The 19,421-nt window shown below is 45.8% G+C and overlaps 1 protein-coding gene across 1 annotated transcript; it reads right to left on the minus strand.

Annotated features, from left to right (window-relative positions):
• Positions 1 to 2,643: 2,643 nt before the first annotated feature.
• FZD2 (frizzled class receptor 2) lies at positions 2,644 to 5,761 on the minus strand. Its single transcript, XM_072646013.1, has one exon. The coding sequence runs from the start codon at positions 5,484 to 5,486 to the stop codon at positions 3,774 to 3,776; it is 1,713 nt and encodes a 570-aa protein (XP_072502114.1). The 5' UTR covers positions 5,487 to 5,761; the 3' UTR covers positions 2,644 to 3,773.
• Positions 5,762 to 19,421: the final 13,660 nt, after the last annotated feature.

Below are 19,421 nucleotides of genomic sequence, written 5' to 3' on the forward strand. Positions count from 1 at the left end.
TCACACAGAAGAGTTTTGTCTTGGAAAACTGAAATGGCTTTTTCTAGCATAAGCTCTTACAGGAGCCTCTTAAAGGGGAAACATTTTTTTTTTTTAACTAATGGAAAAGTTTTCAAGAGGAGTGGAGTGGGCACAGGAGGAGAATAGTAGTGCCTTAGGAGAAGATCAATGAACAGAGGGGGAGAAGCAAGAGGGATTCAACTAAACCCTAGGAGAGAAGGAACAGGCCTTTTTGTTCTTAGCAGGGTTAGAGTGAGGGGTGAGATGGGACCCCGCTTTAGTAGGATGTCCTGGGGTTGGTTTAGGAAAGTATTCAGCTTGGTCCTATAGGTGAGGTCATTCTTCCTCAGTGACAGCCCCTCCACCAAACCTTGGGCCTAATTCTCCCACACAGGGACTCTAACCAGCTCATTGACAATGTAGAAACAGATTCCCATCTCTAGAGGATTTTGAATCTTAAAATCGCATCTCCAATTCCACATTTCATTTTAGTTTTTCTATCACAGGAAGGGAGGAGTGAGGTAAGAATGTCTAAGTGAACTTTTTCTTCTATTTCTCCTTAGAGCAAATTTAGATTTTTACCTTTTCCTCTTCTATACATTTACCCCATGGTTCTCCTTCCACTTCATGTCACTAAAAAGTGGTCTTCCAACGATTTTTTTTTTAAGTTAAAGGGACTGGGAGATTTCCAGACCACTTTACTCAAGGTCAGTGTCTTCAGGTACTCCCTCGAGAAAGGAGAAGTTAGAGAAATGCCTTTCCCAAAAAAGAAAACAATCACATTAATTTCTCTCTTCCCCCTCCCCTTTTAAGACACCAAACTCTTTTGTTTTGCTAATATCTCCACATTCTCAGTTCTCCCTCCTTTGTGGAAACTGGGTTGTTGTGTTCTACTTTTTTTCTGCTTGGCCAGAATCTCAATTCAGCCTTCAAAATTACCTCACTCCATCACTCCTAAAACAGACAAAGGGGGAGATGAAGGGGAGTATGACAGAAAAGTCACCAAAGGCAGGCATGGATATGTACATATATACATATGTACATATACATGTATAGTGCATGTTATAGATCTATGGTATATTTATACATCTACATACATATATGTGTATACACATATACCTACATACAAACACATATATGTATACACATACACCCCAAAGCCCCAGCCTGGTTCAATCTAATCATTTCTCAAATCAACAAAAGAATTATATGTACCCTCCTCCTCTACCTCCCTCCACCTCAGTAATATTCCAACCACTGGAAAAATCAAACCAAATCCAAAGAGTTTTTTCATCATTTTGAGGAGTCACACACACAGGCTAACAACTTAACTCTTTCCTCATAATTCTGTTTAAGTTCCTTTTGAATCTAGAAAACACAAGCTTTAGACCCTTCCAAATTCCCGAGCTTGAGGAGGAGCTTTACGCCTGGGCATAAAGTGGTATTTCATTATTCAGTCAAAGTTCTTTGCAGTCCACATCCTTGGCCATCGAGACGCTTGGTTTGGAGCACTGGTGGTTTTTTGTTTTTGTTTTTCCCCCTTCCGTTTCATTATTCCAAACAATGCACTCACTGGGCTTCAATTAATAGCAAAGAATTTCTAGCTCCCCCTCTGTTGTACCCTTCCCTCCTAAAAAGACCCTTATACAAATTCTTGTAAAGATTTTAACTTTGTGGTCCTGATCCATCCTATTTCAAAAAGGGGACCCTAAAAAGGTCAGAGGGAGGAAAAGCTAAGGGGCTATTTTTCTTTTCCCCATCTAAACAGAAAGTCCTATAAAGGCTCCAGATTCATTATCTACCCATCACCCCCTCTCCTATATTGCTAAGGGTGGGAGGGGGAGGAGGTGTGGTTTGGTTAAACCAATAAAATGTTACAGCCCAGTTAAATACAATTAAAGGGCTAGATCTCCCAAAGATAATTAAATACACTTTATTATTATTATTAGCGTTTAATTTGCTCGATTGACACGCTAAGATGGTGGAAAAAAGTGAGTTATGTCCCACACCTGACTCACTCCAACCCCTTTACTTCATTTTAAAACACCCTCTTTGTGACAATCCTCAGTGATAATTTTCTTTAATCTAAGTCCCTGCTCCCACCAAGTCCAGAAATCAGTGCTATGGAATGAAACTAAAATGTAGTCTGTCTCAAGTAGCCAGGGAAGGGAAAAGTTAGGGAAGGATGGAAGAACTTGGGATTTTTCTATCAAAGATAAATACCAAGATACTTTATACATCACTCTTCAAGCTGAAGACTTTTTTAAGTCTGGAATTTTATTTCAGGAAAAAAAAGATAAGAAACATCTGTTATAAACATTCTATGGACCTTAGGATATAGAATGTCATGTAAACACCTCGGTTCAGCCCCATATCCCACCTTCACAAACAGCCAATACCCACCTTTTCTTCTGGTCAAGTTTGAAAAGAAACTTGAAAAGAAAACCAGTCTTTTGTTAGGAAAAAGAACTCTCAAATCCCACCAGTCCCTCCCACCCCTTACGCACTTTTATTGCTTTAGAAGCAGGCACACACTCACATACATGCTCTAAGTGACAGTTTGTACTAGGAGTTTAGGTGGTTCTGGTGGGGGCATAAATTTAGGGGGCTAGTTGAGGGGGATGGCAGGGAATTAAGGGACAGTTTGCTGCCGGTGCCCAGGGACCTTAAAGCTCCTTTTTATCTGGAGACATCATTCGACCTCTTATCTTTCTCTCCCCCCATTCCCACTCCCCCTCAAAAAACCCTCATGGGTCACTGGCAGAAGGGGGAAGATGGTTGAGTTTCAAGATGTGGATACCCTTTTGTTGAAGAAACCCACACTTCACAATGCAACTGTCCGCCAAATCCAAACTGGGGGATTGGGTGGGGTGGTGTAGTTCGTGGAAAACAAAGATAAAAGGGAGATTCTTGTATTGGCTGTAAGGGAGGCTGGGGAGCTCGGGCTAAGCCATTCCATACTCTCAACCCACCGATCCCCCACCTTTTTTTTTCCACGTCTTCATCTCTCTTGGTAGATTTCCAGAAAAAGAGAGGATAGAGAGACGAGGAGGAGGGAAGGAGGGGGGGGGGGGAGGAAGAGAAAGAGAGAGAGAGAGAGAGAGAGAGAGAGAGAGAGAGAGAGAGAGAGAGAGAGAGAGAGAGAAGAAACAAAATATTCATAATATTCATCCAAGTCTTGTCCGTTAATACAGAACAGCTTCCACAGCTCCGGCGTCAGGGGAAAGGCTCACAAAATTTGGCTTTTACAGAAGTTCTACTGCAAGAAATCCCTCACAGCCAACAAAAACAGCATTCAGTCTTGGTGGCTCCTCAGACAGGCCCAACCCTGCCAAATCACCAAAAAACTTCGTACCTTAGAGGGAAAGGGAGGGTATCAAAAAAAGGGGTCCCCTCACCCCCACCCCCCAATTACCCAGCCTGCGGTGTCTCTCGCTGGTCTTTTTTTCCTTTTTTTCTTTTTAAATAGAAAATATATAATTAAATTTACAAAGACTATTTACAGTTTTAATTACAAGCCTTGGGGGAAGGGTGCAAAAAGTTTTTTGGGAAAAATACGACCTAAAAAAAACCGAAAATGGTTTAGATTTATTTTAAAAAAATAAAATAAGTTTGTGGGCCTTTCCCACCCCCTCCCCACTCGCACCCCTTGGTCAGAAAGTCACTCTTGCTCACACCCTGGATCTGCACTTTCCCAAGGAGGGGAGGGGGCTGGAGAGAGGTGAAGGAGGGGGAGAGGGGCAGGGGTGGGATGGGCGGGAGGTGTGGTGTCCTCAGACTGTAGTCTCCCCGTGTCTGCTGTTAGTGAGCCGGGTGTAAAACTTCCTCCATGAATGGAGAGTCTTGCCAGACCAGATCCAGAACCCCGACGTGATGCCCACGATGAGGGTCATGAGGTATTTGATCATGTAGACGGTGAAGTCGGGGGACATGCGCGGCGTGTACTGCAGCGGGCAGGGGATGGCGAGGCTCTTGCAGTGCTGGCTGACCCAAGAGCGTTCCCAATGCTCCCGAAACGCCTGCTCGTAGAAGTAGCAGGCGATGACGATGGTGGCCGGCACGGTGTAGAGCACGGAGAAAACACCGATACGCACCATGAGCCTCTCCAGCTTCTCGGTCTTGGTACCGTCGTGTTTCATGATAGTGCGGATACGGAAAAGGGACACAAAACCAGCCAGCAGGAAAGAGGTGCCGATGAACAGGTAAACGAAGAGAGGAGCCAGGACGAAGCCCCGCAGCGGGTCCAGGCTGTTGAGTCCCACGAAACAGACCCCGCTCAGAAGGTCGCCGTCGATCTGCCCCATGGCCAGTATGGTGATAGTCTTCACGGCTGGCACAGCCCAGGCTGCCAGGTGAAAGTACTGAGAGTTGGCCTCTATGGCTTCGTGGCCCCATTTCATGCCAGCCGCTAGGAACCAGGTGAGAGAGAGGATGACCCACCAGATTGAGCTGGCCATGCTGAAAAAGTAGAGCATCATAAAGAGGATGGTGCAGCCCTCCTTCTTGGTGCCCTGCACCACCGTGCGGTAGCCGTCGTCGGAGAAGCGCTCGTTGCAAACCACCCGCTCCTGCAGCACGAAGCCCGCGATGTAGGCCACCGACACCATCGTGTAGCAGCCCGAGAGGAAGATGATGGGCCGTTCTGGGTACCGGAAGCGCTGCATGTCCACCAGGTAGGTGGTGACGGTGAAGAAGGTGGAGGCGCAGCAGAGCACAGACCAGGTGAGGATCCACAGGCGGGCAAAACGCGTCTCCTCCTGCGAGAAGAACATGGAACCGTCGGTGCGCGCTGGCTCGCAGGGGGCGGCGCAGTCCCTCTCGCCCAAGAACTTGTAGTTGAGGTAGGAGGGCACTTTGAGCACCCGCGGGCAGTGGAAAGGGTGCTCCAAGGTGGCGTAGCGTGGGGCGCCTCCCCCGGCGCCGCCGCCGCCTCCGCCGCCGGGGCCTCCCGGGGTGCCCCCTCCTCCAGGCTGCAGGCCCGGGGGTGCTGTGGTGAGCAGGGCTGGCCCGCCGTCCTCGGAGTGATTCTGGCCCACGCAGATCTGCTCGGCTCCGTGGCGGGGAAAATGCTCGCAGCGTAGACGCTCGGGCCACTGGAAGCCGAACTTATTCATGAGAGCCTCACAGCCCTGGCGGGCGCGCTCGCAAATAGAGCGGCACGGTGGGATGGCCTGCTCCAAGACGGTGCAGACGGGTGCGTACATGGAGCACAGGAAGAAGCGAAGCTCGGGCGAACACTGCACCTTCACCAGCGGGTAGAACTGGTGCACCTCGAGCCCGGCGTCCTCTTGGTTCGTGTGGCCCAGCAGGTTGGGCATGATGGTTTGGTTGTATGCGATGTCCGTGCACAGCGGGATGGAGATGGGCTGGCAGAAGCCGTGGTCCGGGATGGAGATCCCCTTCTCCCCGTGGAACTGGGCCCGGCCGGCGGCGGGGAGCAGTAGCAGAGGCAGCAACAGACGGGGCAGGGCGCTGGGGGGCCGCATGCTGGCCGCCCCCCCCCCTCCACTTTCGGTCACAGGTTCCCCCCCTCCCCTCGCCCCAAGATCACTACAGCTCCCGTCGGCCGCCTCCTCCTCTTCCAAACTTTTCTGTTAAAAAAGTTGGGGAGTAGGGGCGGGGGAGGGGGGGACGGTGCCTGCCTACTTGCTCTCCCCGGCCAGACTGAGCCACCGAGGCTGCTTAGCTGGGCTTCCTTTCCTCTCCTCCTCTTCCTCCCCTCGTCTATCCTCTCCTCTCCACCCCCCCTCCCGGCCCAGCGACTCCTTTGTGCCTATTCCAGCCCTCACCTCGGCCTCTCCGTTCCCAATTAGTCGGTTTCAAGGGGGCCCCCCGCTTGCCGCCCCGCCCTCTCCTCGGCCCCCCCAAATGGAAACCTTGAAACCGCCCCTGCGGGCTCTAAGCCCCGCCCCAAAATGTACTCTTGGCCAATCAGATTCAAACTCGGGGACCAGCCCCGAGGGCAGGATTGGTCAACCACAACATAATGAGATCAGAAACCAGATGCCAACAAAACTTTCCTCCCCACCCCCCCTACCATTTTGCTTTTTAAAGAGACAAGCTATTATTATATTTGGAGCTGTTGGCCTGGGCCGGGATCTCCCCGGAGTCTCGGCGGCGAAACCCAAAGACAGACGAAAGCGGTAGAGACCCTAGGCCCAGATCGATCTTCCTTAGGGGAAAATGGGACTCCATCCAACCTATAGTTTTGGGCTCTTTAAATCCTCTCCCCTCCCCCTACCTCACCCTCCATTTCCATTCTCGCTTCCAGGCCCCTCAGACCCCCTGGTTTTCCAAGAGAACTTTTCGAATCAATTGAAAAGAAGTTTGGAACTTTCTTTAAAAATCCTGGAACTTTGGGTTTAAACTTGAAACTTTTTCTTTAAAAAAAAAAAAAGCCGGAATTTCTTCCCCCTCCCTTTTCAAGGAGCAAGACCCTGCATTATCTCACCCTAAATATAGATCTGTAGGCTTTTGTATCCCTACCCCCCACCGCCCCACACCCTTAAATAACCCTTCAAGAAATGGGAGCTTGTCTCTTTAAGAGGCTCTTAAAGGGGCCAGGACTCAGGGGCATAATTGCCCCGTAGCTAGCACAAAGAAACTCATTATGGCTCTCTGTGTACCGAGACTCCTTAAAGTGAGAAAACTCGGGAACTCTAGGGCTGGAAGGTGTAGAGTTCTTTTGAGGTGGGGGAGGGAGAGAGGAAGATTGGGGTAGGAGGGTGGGATGTAACTCTTTCCCCCTCCCTCCTCACTCTCTTCCCAAGTGAATTTTAATTGTGCAAAGCAACGTTTTAGTTGCATTTACAAGGAGGTCTTAATCGGAGGTCAAGAAGAGGGGGGGAGTGGAGAGGAATTTGGACACTAGTAAAAGAGAAGAAGGGACCTTAGCTATGGGGAAATTTCCTTTCCCCTCTTCCGAACCTTCCCCCCCCCCAACTTTCTCCCCCAGTCAACTTTCAGGTACTTTCTCCTGGGAAATGGGGGCTTTGTTTAACCCCAAACCTTTGAAAGCTTGGATGCATTAAAAAAGGGCTGGGAAGGAGGGGGAGGAGGTGGGGGACACTGCCTCCTCCTCACTCTCCTGGGAGCCTCTCACCTCTGGGCCCTCCAGCCGCGGTTCCCGCTGGCCCAGGAGAAGGGTTTTCTTTGATTTCTACTACTTGGGTTTTTAATTTGAAGAGGTGGGGGTGGGAGGGGGAGTTGGGGGAGAATGGGACATTTGCATGTAAATCTCCCTTGGGGCCTGGAACTGGATGATGAATCAATTATTTCTATTGTCTCCCCCAAAGGGATGGGGATTTTTAAAAAGAGAAGAAAGAAAATTGAGTTTAGAAAGCCCTTTTGCTCCTCTGTATGGGCTAAAGCTGGCCCTCTCCGCCTAGTGTGTTGTTTCCTACTTGGAGAGGAGAAAACCTTTTAAAGACTATATCCTCAGTTAGATACAGGAGAGGAAAATGTAGTAAGGATTAAACTGATAAATACTTTAAAAAGTCTTAAGATTTTGTTTTTCATACCCAAAAGTGTGTCATTTTACGACCTGAAAGTATATTCAGGCTTCCCATTCCTGAGAAGATTCCCCTAAATATCAGGGCGGATTCACGTCTTCCCTCCAATCCAGGATTGGGTTGCCTGCCACATCTGTTCTCTTCCCCCTCCCCACTGTCTCCCCCGCTCCGCCCCCCCCCACATACCCCGCCTACCCATGCTCTTATCTCAACTTCCCTCTGGCTTTTACTCTTAACCCTCTCTTCTACCAAACTCCTTCCTCTTCTAAGAAACCATACTTTTTTTCTTTTATCTCTTCAGCCTCTCTGTAGCCTGAATTTATTTAGCCCCCTGCCCTTTACCTTCATCCTCCTCTCTCCTCTACCCTGACCCCTATCCTCCTCTGTCACCGTACTCACACTTGCCCAAGTGTTTCTGAGAATCTTTAATAGTTCACAGATTTTTTTTTTGTATAACAATATTTTCTTTTTTCTAGAACCACTTGTGGTGGCAGAATCAGATTTCTCCTAGAGTATTACTTTCCAGTTCAAAGTCCAGACTCCTCCTGGAGACTTACAGCTACAAAGGAGGAGGAAACAAAAGCTGGGTCTATTTCGAAGTTTTATAAGATTTAGAACTGAGAGTGATCTTGAAAATGACCCAAAACTGAGACTGGTTCTCAGTACTCCTCCTTCTCTGATGCACTCTGCATTGTTGACTCTAGGATACTCCTATCGGTATTATCATTATATTCTTCTGTTTCTTTTCCTATCTGGCCATCCAGTGTCATAGCAGGAATCATCATCCTCGGCCGGGGGCAAACCCTAAATACCATTGTCGGGGGCTGCCTTCTTTCCATTCTTTTTCCCTAGGGCAAATTTGGACTCAGGGTCTTCCTGATTCTAAGCCTAGTGCACTATCCATTTCACCACCTAGCTGCCCCTGACTCACATCCTAAATAAGGCCTGCATTACCTGGTCTATTTCAATAGCTTCCTAATTGGCTTTCCTAACTTAGATCTTTCCCCTTTCCAATCCATCATCTATAACAAGGATAAAGTGATGTTTCTAAAGCATAGGTTTGATCAAAAAGCTTCAATTGCTCCCTCTTGCCTCTAAGATTAAAGACAAAGCCCTCTGGTGCAACTTTTAAAGCCTTTTATATCTAACTCCATCCTACTTTCATTTCAATTCAGCAAGCATTCAAAGTACCTCCCATGGATGGGGTATTTGTGATAAGTGCTGGATAAGACAGGCAGTAAAGAGCAGAACAGGTATTTGGGGCCAGGTCTTTTAACTTCAAAACTAGCCTTCTTTCCATGCTGGTTAGGGACATTAAAAATATAAACTGAAATTTATACAGTATCTTAAAGTTTACAAGACACTTTGCTCAACCCTATGAAGCTCTACCAGTACCCACTGATTCAGTTTTATAGATGGATTTAATTAGAATCATTTTACAAATGACTCCCTACCCCATTAGATTGTGAGCCCCTCCAGGGTACGCACAGACTTTTGCCTTTTTCTTTGGATCCATCCCCGGTGCTTAGTACAGTGCCTAGCGCACACTAGATCCCTAACAAATGTTTATTTACTCACTGGCCATTGATATTTCCAATCCCAGTCTCACTTCTGAGTTCCAGTCCTACAACTTCCCCATTTCTGGCCAGGGCACCACCAATTTCAGTTACCCACATTGGCCTTCTTGAGGTCCTCTAGGATTCTCTTACTCCACTTATCTCCATCAGTTGTCAAATTCTATCATTTCTACTTCTACATCATCTCTCTAATCTGTACCTTTCCTGAAATCTTCCCCCACCCCCAAAACCATTGTCAAGGGGATTCAGCCTGACTTGGCCTCCATCTTAGTACAGACACAGCCCTTTAGGTCCTTTAGGAGCAAAGCCAAGACCCACATTCTGAGTTCACATAGCTTCCATGCCTTCCTCGTTGGGGAGATTCAACCTGCCTTTCTGCTGATGTGGTAGCTTCTGCCTCAGCAAACACAGCTATTGAAGATCCAGGGAAAAAGCTGAGACCACCAAATTCCTCGACATTCCCAAATGACTCAACATCCGAAACGGCTACAGCTTTCTCCATGGAAATGACATTAAAGAAGATGCTCCTACACCCTAGAGACTATTGGACCTTTCCTTCTAACCTGTAGCCTCTTATGTCTGTGGTACCTCTCCCTCCCTCCTTTCCACTCCATCTTAGAACTTAAGCTCTTTGAGATCTGGTGTAATCTTAGTTTTCTGTTGGTATTTCTAGAGTTTAGCATAAAATTTTGCTCATAGTAAGCACTTGATACATTTTTATGCATTTATTTACATACACATAATAGAAATGATATATGAAAAACAACTAAGGAGAATATAAACAAAATGCTACGTGAGGTTCAAGGTGAGGAAGCAGAAGAGGCTTCATAAAAATAATGTCATCCAAACTGAGTCTTAAAAAATGGGTTAGATTTCAGTAGATAGTATTGGGGTTCAGAATGGGCAAAGAACATTCCAAGTAGAAGAACAGACAAGCAAGGTAAGGCTTGGGAAGAACTATATAAGGGAACTGAAAGTAGTGTTGTTTGTGGAGGGGAATAGGGTGAGATAAGGCTGTCTAGGTAGGGTGCTATGAGTTGGTGGGGAAGGGAAACCTCAGATGCTAGAAAGAGAGCTTTAACTTGTTTCCTTACATTTGTACAGTTTTATTTATTTTTTAGTACATGCAAAGCACTTTTGCTTATATTATCTCATTTGATCTTACAAAAGTACTCAGTTAAATAGGACAGAGGTATCCCTATTTTTTTTAAACTTTAGAAAACATTATTTTTTTATTCTGAACTTTAATGCCAAAAAAAGAGCATTCTCATACCCACAGAACATAAAAGGAGGGTTCTCTATGAAACAGTTAGTTTTCATTTAACATCCCTTGCTTTTTTGGGGGAAAAAAAGGCTATATTGTATTTTATACATTATATTCAAAATTGCCCATTCCTTCTGTTCTCTTGTGTGCTTTTAAAATGTTTCAATGGACCTCTTTTTTTTTTTTTTTTTTGACATCAGCAGTGCTAACTTCTCTCCCTCTTCCCTCCTCCCCTCATTAACCAAGGGAAAGAAAGGGGAAAAATCCTTGTAACTAATAAGTATAGTCAAGCAAAACAAATCCATTTACAGCAGGCAGATCCAAAAATAAATGTTTGTGCACCTTGTGTCCATCATCTCTGTCAGGAGGGAGGTAAGAGGCTTCATCCACAGGTCCTTTAGAAACAGGCTTGGTCATGATCAAAGTTCTTAAATCCTTTAAAATTGCTTTTCTTTGCGATGTTATTGTCCTTGTATAAAATGTTCATGCTCAATTCTCTCTACCCCAATTCATAGTACTTGGAAGTCTATCCTTTTTTTTTTTTTTTTAAGGAAAAAAATCCAGAAAGAGAAGAGTTTTGCCCAGGGGGTGGGAAATCTGTGGCCTTGAGGCCACATTCGGTCCTCTGGGTGCTCAAGTGCAGCCCTTTGGGAAGTTTGGATTCAGTCGAAGGGCTGAACTTGAGGACCTAGAGGACCAAATGTGGCCTTGAAGCCAAAGGTTTCCCACCTCTGGACTTACCCAAAGTCATATATTGGGGAGGGGGATGCAAAACCAGTGAACTCTGGTCCTCTGAATTCTGTTCCACCACCCAGCTTCAAATCCTTCCTCCTGTACACCAAGTACTTCCCTAGGGAGAGGGCTGTGTTGGGGGGAGGGAGAGAGGAAGGGGGGGAGAGTGAAGACAGCTCTTAGGAAATGGATCTTTGTGTTTAGAGCGATCAATCCAGATTAGTAATTGTCTCACCCTCTCAGTCCCCATCTCCCCTTCTATTTCTTCCCAAACTCTTCTCTGCCCCCTTCTTCCCAGCTATATCTGTCTATCTTAACATCATAGAATGTTATGTAGGAAGGGAGCAGGTGGGAAAGAAGTCTAGGTTTGGAATCGGAATTCGAGTTCCAGCTCTTACACACCCTCCTATGTGACCTTAGACCAGTTGCTTAATTTATCTGACCTTAACCTCCTCCTCATCATCCCCACCACCATCATCATCGGCATCGACCTCAGCAACAGCATCACATTTACATGGCCCTATAAGGTCTGCAAAGTGCTCTACAAAGATGGTCTCATTTTATCCTCACACAACCTTGGAAGGTAAGTGCTATTATTTTCTTCATTTTACACATGAGGAAACTGAGGTAGACAGCAGTTAAGTGAGTTGTCTAGAATCACAAGGTTACTAATTGTCTGAGGCAAGGTTTGAACTCAGTTTTTTATGAAGCTCAAATTTGATAATGTTAATTTGAAAAGCATTTTGCAAACCTATACCTGCTATTATTAGTTAACCTTCCTCTGATCCAACCCCGTTATTTTAGATACAATGGAGCTGGGAAGTTGTCACTTTCTCCTTAACCTCTGGAATCCAGGTGGAGATGCAAAATTCACTTCCTAATCCCAGAGGGTATTCCGCATCCTTCTAAAGCTTGCCCCTTGAAAGCCTTAGAGGAAGGACTACTGCCTGAACGATCAAAGATCATAGATATATTATCACAGGATGCCCATCTAAAGTTGAAGGTATTTACAGATGGGGAAACTGAGGTCTAGAGAAATGAAAAGGATTATTCCTGGCAGGAATGGTAGAAGAGATAAAATTTGAACCCAGGCTCTCTGACTCCAAATCCAGTACTCTTTGTCCTATATGGGGTTGGGGAATACTCCTACCACCCCCCCTCCTCATTTGTAATGAAGCTAGTATACTCCTTGCTCCCCTTGCCTTTCACTTCCCCAACACAAAACCTTCCTAGACTACAGTTAAATCCTCCCACTTTCAGGTTTCTGTTTAGAGTGGTGAGGCAGCATCCTGCCAGGCCATACTATTCAAGAACCAAAACTAGATTGCACAGCTACCTGTTCCACCCTTCCCCTCCGCCAAAAAAAATAAAAATCCTGCATGCTGCCAATCACCCGGTTTTTGCTAAGGAGAGAGGGGATGGAGGAGCTGATCTCAGATGTTCTTTGCTTTTCTTTATCCCTCCAGCTCCATCTCCAACTCCTTCCCCCCGTGTCCATGGACTATAAAATGGGACAAAAACGGATTAAGTGGATAGAACAGATGATCTATTAATTAAGGATCTTAATTAGTCCAGACCTAGACAGAAGACACTCAGTAAATATTATTTTGGCTCAGGAGATGCTAAGTAAGAGGAAGAAAATTATTGATTATCTAAAGTTATACCCTTGATGACCCAGATTTGAAGTATAGAACATTTTTTATTATTATTAGGGGCAAATAAGGGAGGAGGGAATTGGGCTGGATCCTAGGTGTTCTTCCTATTAGTCTGGTCCTAATCTCCATGTGAGGAAAATGATTTGGATAAAGAACTCAGATTTGATCTCTCCATGAGTTCCCTTTCCCCAGAATCTGCTGGACCCAGACAGGAGAGAAGGAAATGAGAAAGCCAGAGGAAAGGGGGATGGGAATAGGGAGGAATAGGGGAACCCAAGATAAAGCTCTGCTTTGGGGGTTTCTCCCCCCACAGATGCTAGCAGAGTCAAGATGGAGGGTGTCTTTCTCTCCTTTCTTTTCTTTAGCCACTCTCCCTTTCTCTTTCAACTCTAGATCCAAGATCCTATGATCCCTCTCTCTCCCTCTTCCTTCTCTTTGCCCTCTCCTCTGCTAGAACTTCTCCCCCTTCTCTCCAGGCTGGGCCCTCTTTCCCCCTCCTCTTCTTTCTTTCCTGTAACCTAAGCTGTTGTTGGGAGTTGGAGGAGCTGGGCTGGTTTGAAAGGAGGCCCCACTGCTTTTCATGGAAGAATTGAAACCATGGAACTCGGGGAGGAGGTGGGGGGAAAAGGGAGGGGGATGACTTCAGAAATCACAGGGAACTCGATCTGGGAGACCAACTCTGATTTACTACCCCAGGACCCAGCCTCTCCCCCAACCCCCATCCCCTTTTCTTCTCCTTCTCCCAGTACTTCGCCTTTATAGTAAATGGGGGAGGAGAGGTGTTGGTTTCCCCATCCCCCCACCTGAAGCCTTCTATCCATGTTAGCTATCCAGAAAGGTTAATTAGGAGATGGTTATGGGATGAGGTTTGTTTGGGGAGGAAAGCTCTGGCCAATCCAGAGGACCAATAGGTAGTGGGGGGATCAGTGTGTATCAAATGTAGGGTGGAGTGCCTCAAAACAAGAGGAAAATGATGAGAATTGGGAATGCAGAGTGGAGCGATTCAGTTACTGCCTTCAAGTCTGCCCCCCACCCCCTCAAAAACTGAGAAGGCTAAAAAAGTAGCAAAGAGGACAAGTTCCCTCATTTACTAGCCATCCCTTTTCTCCCACCATTGAACAGTGCTGGGGAAAATGGAATGTGAGCCAAAAGAAGAAAGGAAGAGAGGAGGGGGAAAAATCCTCATCTAACAATCAAATTATTTTCAGTCTAAAACTGAAATAACTGACATCAGCATCATGAATGGGCACTTTTGGCATTTGGGGGTTTTGTGACAATCTCAGGTGCCATATTTGCCTCTCCCCCCTTCCTTTGTCTTCTCTCTCTTCTCCCCTCTACAGTCAGTCTCTCTAATTCTTCTAAGATTCACCATCCCAGCTCTTCTCCTGTCTGATACATAGGGTTCCAGAGGTTGTTGAACTCTGATGCCAAGGTCTAAAAACATCACAGACTGAGTTATAATGTATGGAAGTGAATAGACCACCAGTTGAATGGCTTCCTCTTGACATCATTCCTATGAGGGGATGAGGGGAAAAAGTAGAGATGATTCACTCCTTTAACAACATGTTCCAGTGGACAGTGAAGTAGATTAAAAATCAGAAGACCCAAGTTTCTATCTCCTTAACTGCTGAATGACCTTGAGCAAGTCACCTAATTTCCCTGAGCCCCCCTACTTCTGAAGCTGTAAAATTAAATTAAATTAAATTAAAAATAAATCCCAGACCTTGTGCATAGTCATTGTTTCCCTGACAACTTAAAAGGGTCACTGTGAGGATTTAATGCTAATATAGGGAACTTCCAAATGAGCAAATTCCCTCTACCAATGTAGGCAATACCTTCTGTGCAATTCATAGTCTTAAAAAGATACCCAGAGAACTGAGAGGTCACATAGCCAGTATGTGTCAGAGACAGCGCCTAACTCAAGATCTAATGAGCTCCAGCTCTCTGGTTACTATCACACTGCAATTATGAATTGCCATAAAATATTATATGAATGTAAAGGATTAAGAATATGGTATTTTATCACCAATAAAGATTTGCAGTGACTGAGGATCTCTCTCGGGTTGGTTGTTATTGGTCAGTTGTTTAGTTGTGTGACCCTTTGTGACCCTGTAAACCATAGCACACCCGTTCCTTCTAGCCTCCATTACTGTCCATAGGTTTTTCTTGGCAAAGACACTGAGTGGTTTGCCATTTCCTTCTCTAGTGGATCACCTAGTGTCAGAACTCTCCACTATGACCTGTCCATCTTGAATAGCCCTCCATGGCATAGCACATAGTTCATTGAGCTAAGCAAGCCCTTATGCCATCACAAATCAGTGATCCAGGAGGGGCTGAGGTTGGTATGAGATGCTAATACAAGCACCTCATACTGAGATACCTGTGATCTTTGGAGACCGCATAAGTAAATGAACCTCCCCTCTGCCACAGCCCATCCCCACACACAATGACCCTCTCTATGTTTTGGAGGGGTCCCTCTAGAACCATTCTTTTCTGATCTCTTCACTAGTTTGTTGACTTGATAATTCAGTTTTTCCTTTTTCTTCTTTCTCCTCCTCCTCCAAGAACTCTCCCCCACCTTGAAATACTCCATTTTCTTATATCTCTCATATCAGTATAACTGTTTAACCCTAATTGTGGATTGGGAACTTCCCTACTCCCTCTACCCTACCCTATCCTATGACTAGGGGTCAGGGTGGTCAAAGATACTTTTGGCCAGGTGGGGGATACCATTGTGTCTGGTAGGAGAAGGAGGGGTGTGTGTGTGTGTGTGTGTGTGTGTGTGTGTGTGTGTGTGTGTGTGTGTGTGTGTGTGTGTGTGTGTGTGTGTGTGTGTGTAAGGATCAACATCTCTCCCCCTCCCCCCATATAGTACCCAAGAGATGTTTCGCATAGTGCCCCCATTTCATGGCTACATGCTTCTGTACCTATTCTATCAATGGCTACTCTCTCAAACTATAACTGCTCCTCAGACTCTGACCTCACTCAGGTGTTACCCAGTCCTGTTTTGTTTTGTTTTGTTTTGTTTTACCACAGATTGAAGTCTTCCCTGTGTGACAGCCCTTCCCAAGTAAGGCAATCAGACAAGATAGGGTCTTATAAAGAAGTGGAGAAGGCATCATACCAGGCCAAGTGCTGAGATTAGTGGAATAGAAAGAACCTTGGGCTAAGAGTCAGGAGACCAGGGTTCTAGTCATAGCAATGCTAATAAAAAGTCGCATGATCATAGTCAAGATGACTTAATATTATCTGATCCTCAGTTTATCCATCTGTAAAATAAGGAGTCAGGACTAGATGATATCTAAGGACCTTTCCAGATCCACTGTTCTCTGACTCCTAGAGTTCTCTTCCTAGACAAGTCACCAGATGGTCACTTCCTATGGAGATATATCCAGACCAGGTATGGCCTTGAAGGGGAAAAGGAGTGTTTTGGAATAAGTGAGTAAAACCTGAGGCCGACTAAGACTTTTTCCTTTTTTTCCCACCTTAGAGTAATTTGGTGATTAACATTTGTTGTTCCAATAAGCTGGTGGGAGTGGAGGTGAAATGGGATAATGGGGAATTAATGAGGCACTATGCATTTTTCAAGCATGTACTGGGAATGCAAGTGATGATTTAGTCAATTTAGTCACTCCTCAGCTTTTGTTTCCGTTAATCTGCAGGAATCAGAACTCTTTATTGAGTGGAGGGAAATTAATCTATCAAATTTGAGAACTCTATCAAATTTATCAATCAATCAATCAACAAACATTATTGATACTTTATTGTGTGCCAGGTGCTGAGAATACAAGTACAATCAATGATGAAGCAATCCCTACTTCATGAATTAAATTCTGTGGCGGATCGGGGAGGCAAAGAGGGAGAAGGCAAGATACTAAGGCCATACAATACAAGTATATTCAAAATGCCGATTAAGAGAACAAATGCAAAGTAATGAGGGGACCAGGAATGGCTTCACCAAGAAAGTCTCACTTGAGTTGAATTTTGAATGAAGAGAGGTATTTTATTAGCAGAGGTGAGGAGCGAAGGCATTCCAGGCAAGAAACACAGCTAGAACAAAGGCAAGATGAGAGGAGACACAGAAAGAAGACCAGTTCAAACAGTGCAAGAGAGAGAATAAAGTCCAATAAACCTGGAAAGAGAAGTTGGGACCAGGCTTTAAAAATTAAAACCCAGAGGAGGTGAGCTCTGAAAAAAAGAGGGATAAATTGAATTTCAGAATGATCTGTCTATGTATTTTCATTTCACGGCAGTTCAAATAAGTTCTTAGGCGGGAGTGGACAAGTCGATACCCTTCTTAGTAACTGTTTCCTCAACTCATCTGTATAATGAAGGTGTGGGACCAGACCTCTGTGGTTGTGCCCAGCTCCAAATACCATGCTTCCAAATGTTTCAGTGTGTGTGGAGAGGGGTGTTACATTTTGGGACTGAAGGTCAGAATGAAAGTAGGAGACAAGAGGGGCTGCTATCTCTGTGTGTTAGGGAGACCCTTTCTCAGCCTCCCCAGGAAGTTTTCCTTCCCTGCAGCTGGTGCCCTAAGGGCTCCGACCCCATTTCACCCCCTTTTTGGCCCCTCCCGAGAGCCTGCAGGGCCTGGAATGACAAAAATCTGAACTACAAACAGACCTCCCCACAGCACTCCCTCTCTCCCCCCACCTCCAGGCCATTCCCTCCTTTAGCAGCTCTTAGCAAAAGGTTGGCTTCCTGGAGTAGAGAACAGTTAAAAAGGACTGGGGTAGGGTGAGGGGAGAAGTTCTTGGAGAGAATATTAAGAAAAAACAGGAAAGTCTAAAGAGAAAAGGAGTGGGGAAAAAAATGACTAGAAGGGAAATGTACTCCTAGAAAAGTGGGTGGGGAAAGATCCATGGTTTGAGACCTATTAGAAAGGAGAATTAAGAAGGAAGCTAGGATCAGGGCCAGGGAGTGATGCCAAGTCACATCCCCATCCCAGGGAAGAACCTCTGCCTAACTCCATATCCCAGCTCCCTATAAGAATCTTCCAGAAAAGAGAAAGCCCAGCCCCCAGCTCCCAGTTTCCATCACCCTGTTCTCAGTCATCACCATCTCCCCTACTATTCCCCTCCCTCCCTACTATCTTCTTATACCAGCCATAGAAGCTCCCGCCCGCCCCTGCCCAGGCACCTTTTACTTCTTTCTTAACTACCCCCACTACTGACTTTGGGGAGTGATACATTTGAGGAACATCTATTCTTCAAACCTTTGTCGGTTGTTTAGTTTTCAAACAAACTGAAACAGGGAGTTTGACCCTTCCAGACATAGGGCTGTGGTTTTTATGCCTCTTTTTGGGGGGTGGGAGATATCCTAGAACAGTCTCTGGCATGTAGTAGGTGCTTAATAAATGCTTATGGAATAACCAACTGTCAGTTGTGGCACTCTTCCTTTCATACTTTCCCCAACCAGACTTCCTCGTTTCCCCATCTTGGCTCTGCCCTCTGTCTTAGAGCTGGATAGAGAGTGTCTGTGGGGATGGAGCCAGCATAATGCCCAGCAAGAGGAGAAACCCTGGGGATGGGGGGCGCTGCCTTCCTTTTGGTCTCCAGAACTGGCTGCTGGAGCTGGAAGCTGCCTTAAGCACCGATGGTGACCTCTTTGCAGGGGCCTGCTCTCTCCGGCTTGTACAACACAGCTCCTGCCAAGGGTGGTATAGAAAGCTGCAGAACCCGCAGCAGGCTGAGGAAGGCAGAGGAAAAGGCAGCTTAGGGGCTTCCAGCTGAGTGAGATGGATTAGGAGTCTTTGGGGAGGGATCAGGGGCATGCAGAGGGGGAGAAGTTTGGGGCTAGAACCAGAGTGAGTTCCTTTGCAGCCTGGGGGTTGGGTGATGGAAGGAGGGGGTGGGCCTCTAATTGAGGGAGTCTCTTCTTACTCTGCTAGTAGGACTGGTGGGAGAAAAGACAACCTGAGGAAGAAGGAGGTGAAAGGACTGGCTTTGAGTTGTGAGGATCAGTGGTCTAAGAGGGAGAGAGGTGGAATTCCCAAGGATGAAATATAAGGATCCTGGAAGAGCCTCCTTTCCCTAGAAATCAGTAGGAATTTTTCTGTACCCGAAAAAGAGCAAATTGAGGCAGTGGATTTGGGGGGATGGAAAGGGGTGGTAAAAACTGACATCTGGACAAGAAAAGGAAATATTTGGAGATGGCAGTCCTCTTTATTTGCCCTCCTCCATGCCCAGTTTCTAAGCACCAAGTCAAAAGAGGATAAGAATCACACAGATAAGGAGGGAAGAAGAGAAAAGACTTTCCCAAGTCAGCATTTATTAAGCACCTACTATGTGCCAGGCATTGTGTTAAACTCTGGAGATACAAAGAAAGAAAAAACAACCCCCCCCCAAAAAAAATCCTGCTTTCAAGGTGTTCATAGCCTAATGGGGGAGACAAATGAAAAGAATTATGTACAAAGGACATAAAAAGGATAAACATATAGAAAGGCCAAACTGGAGATGATCTCAGAGGGAAGGCAATGATTTCCTTGTGTCTTGTCTCCCTTGAGTGTTGGCTTCATTCCAGTTTATGGTGAGAGGGCGACGGTAATGTGCCTCTTGAATGCCTTTACCCAGAATTTTTATCTCCTACTGGCAAATAGAGCAAAGTAGCCCATAGAGGTGTTTTGGGTTTTTTTTGTTGTTGAGTTGTTTCAGTCATGTCTGATTCTTGATTTTCTTGG

Source organism: Notamacropus eugenii, chromosome 2 (assembly GCF_028372415.1).
Source record: "Notamacropus eugenii isolate mMacEug1 chromosome 2, mMacEug1.pri_v2, whole genome shotgun sequence".
In the NCBI taxonomy this organism is placed as follows: Eukaryota; Metazoa; Chordata; class Mammalia; order Diprotodontia; family Macropodidae; genus Notamacropus; species Notamacropus eugenii.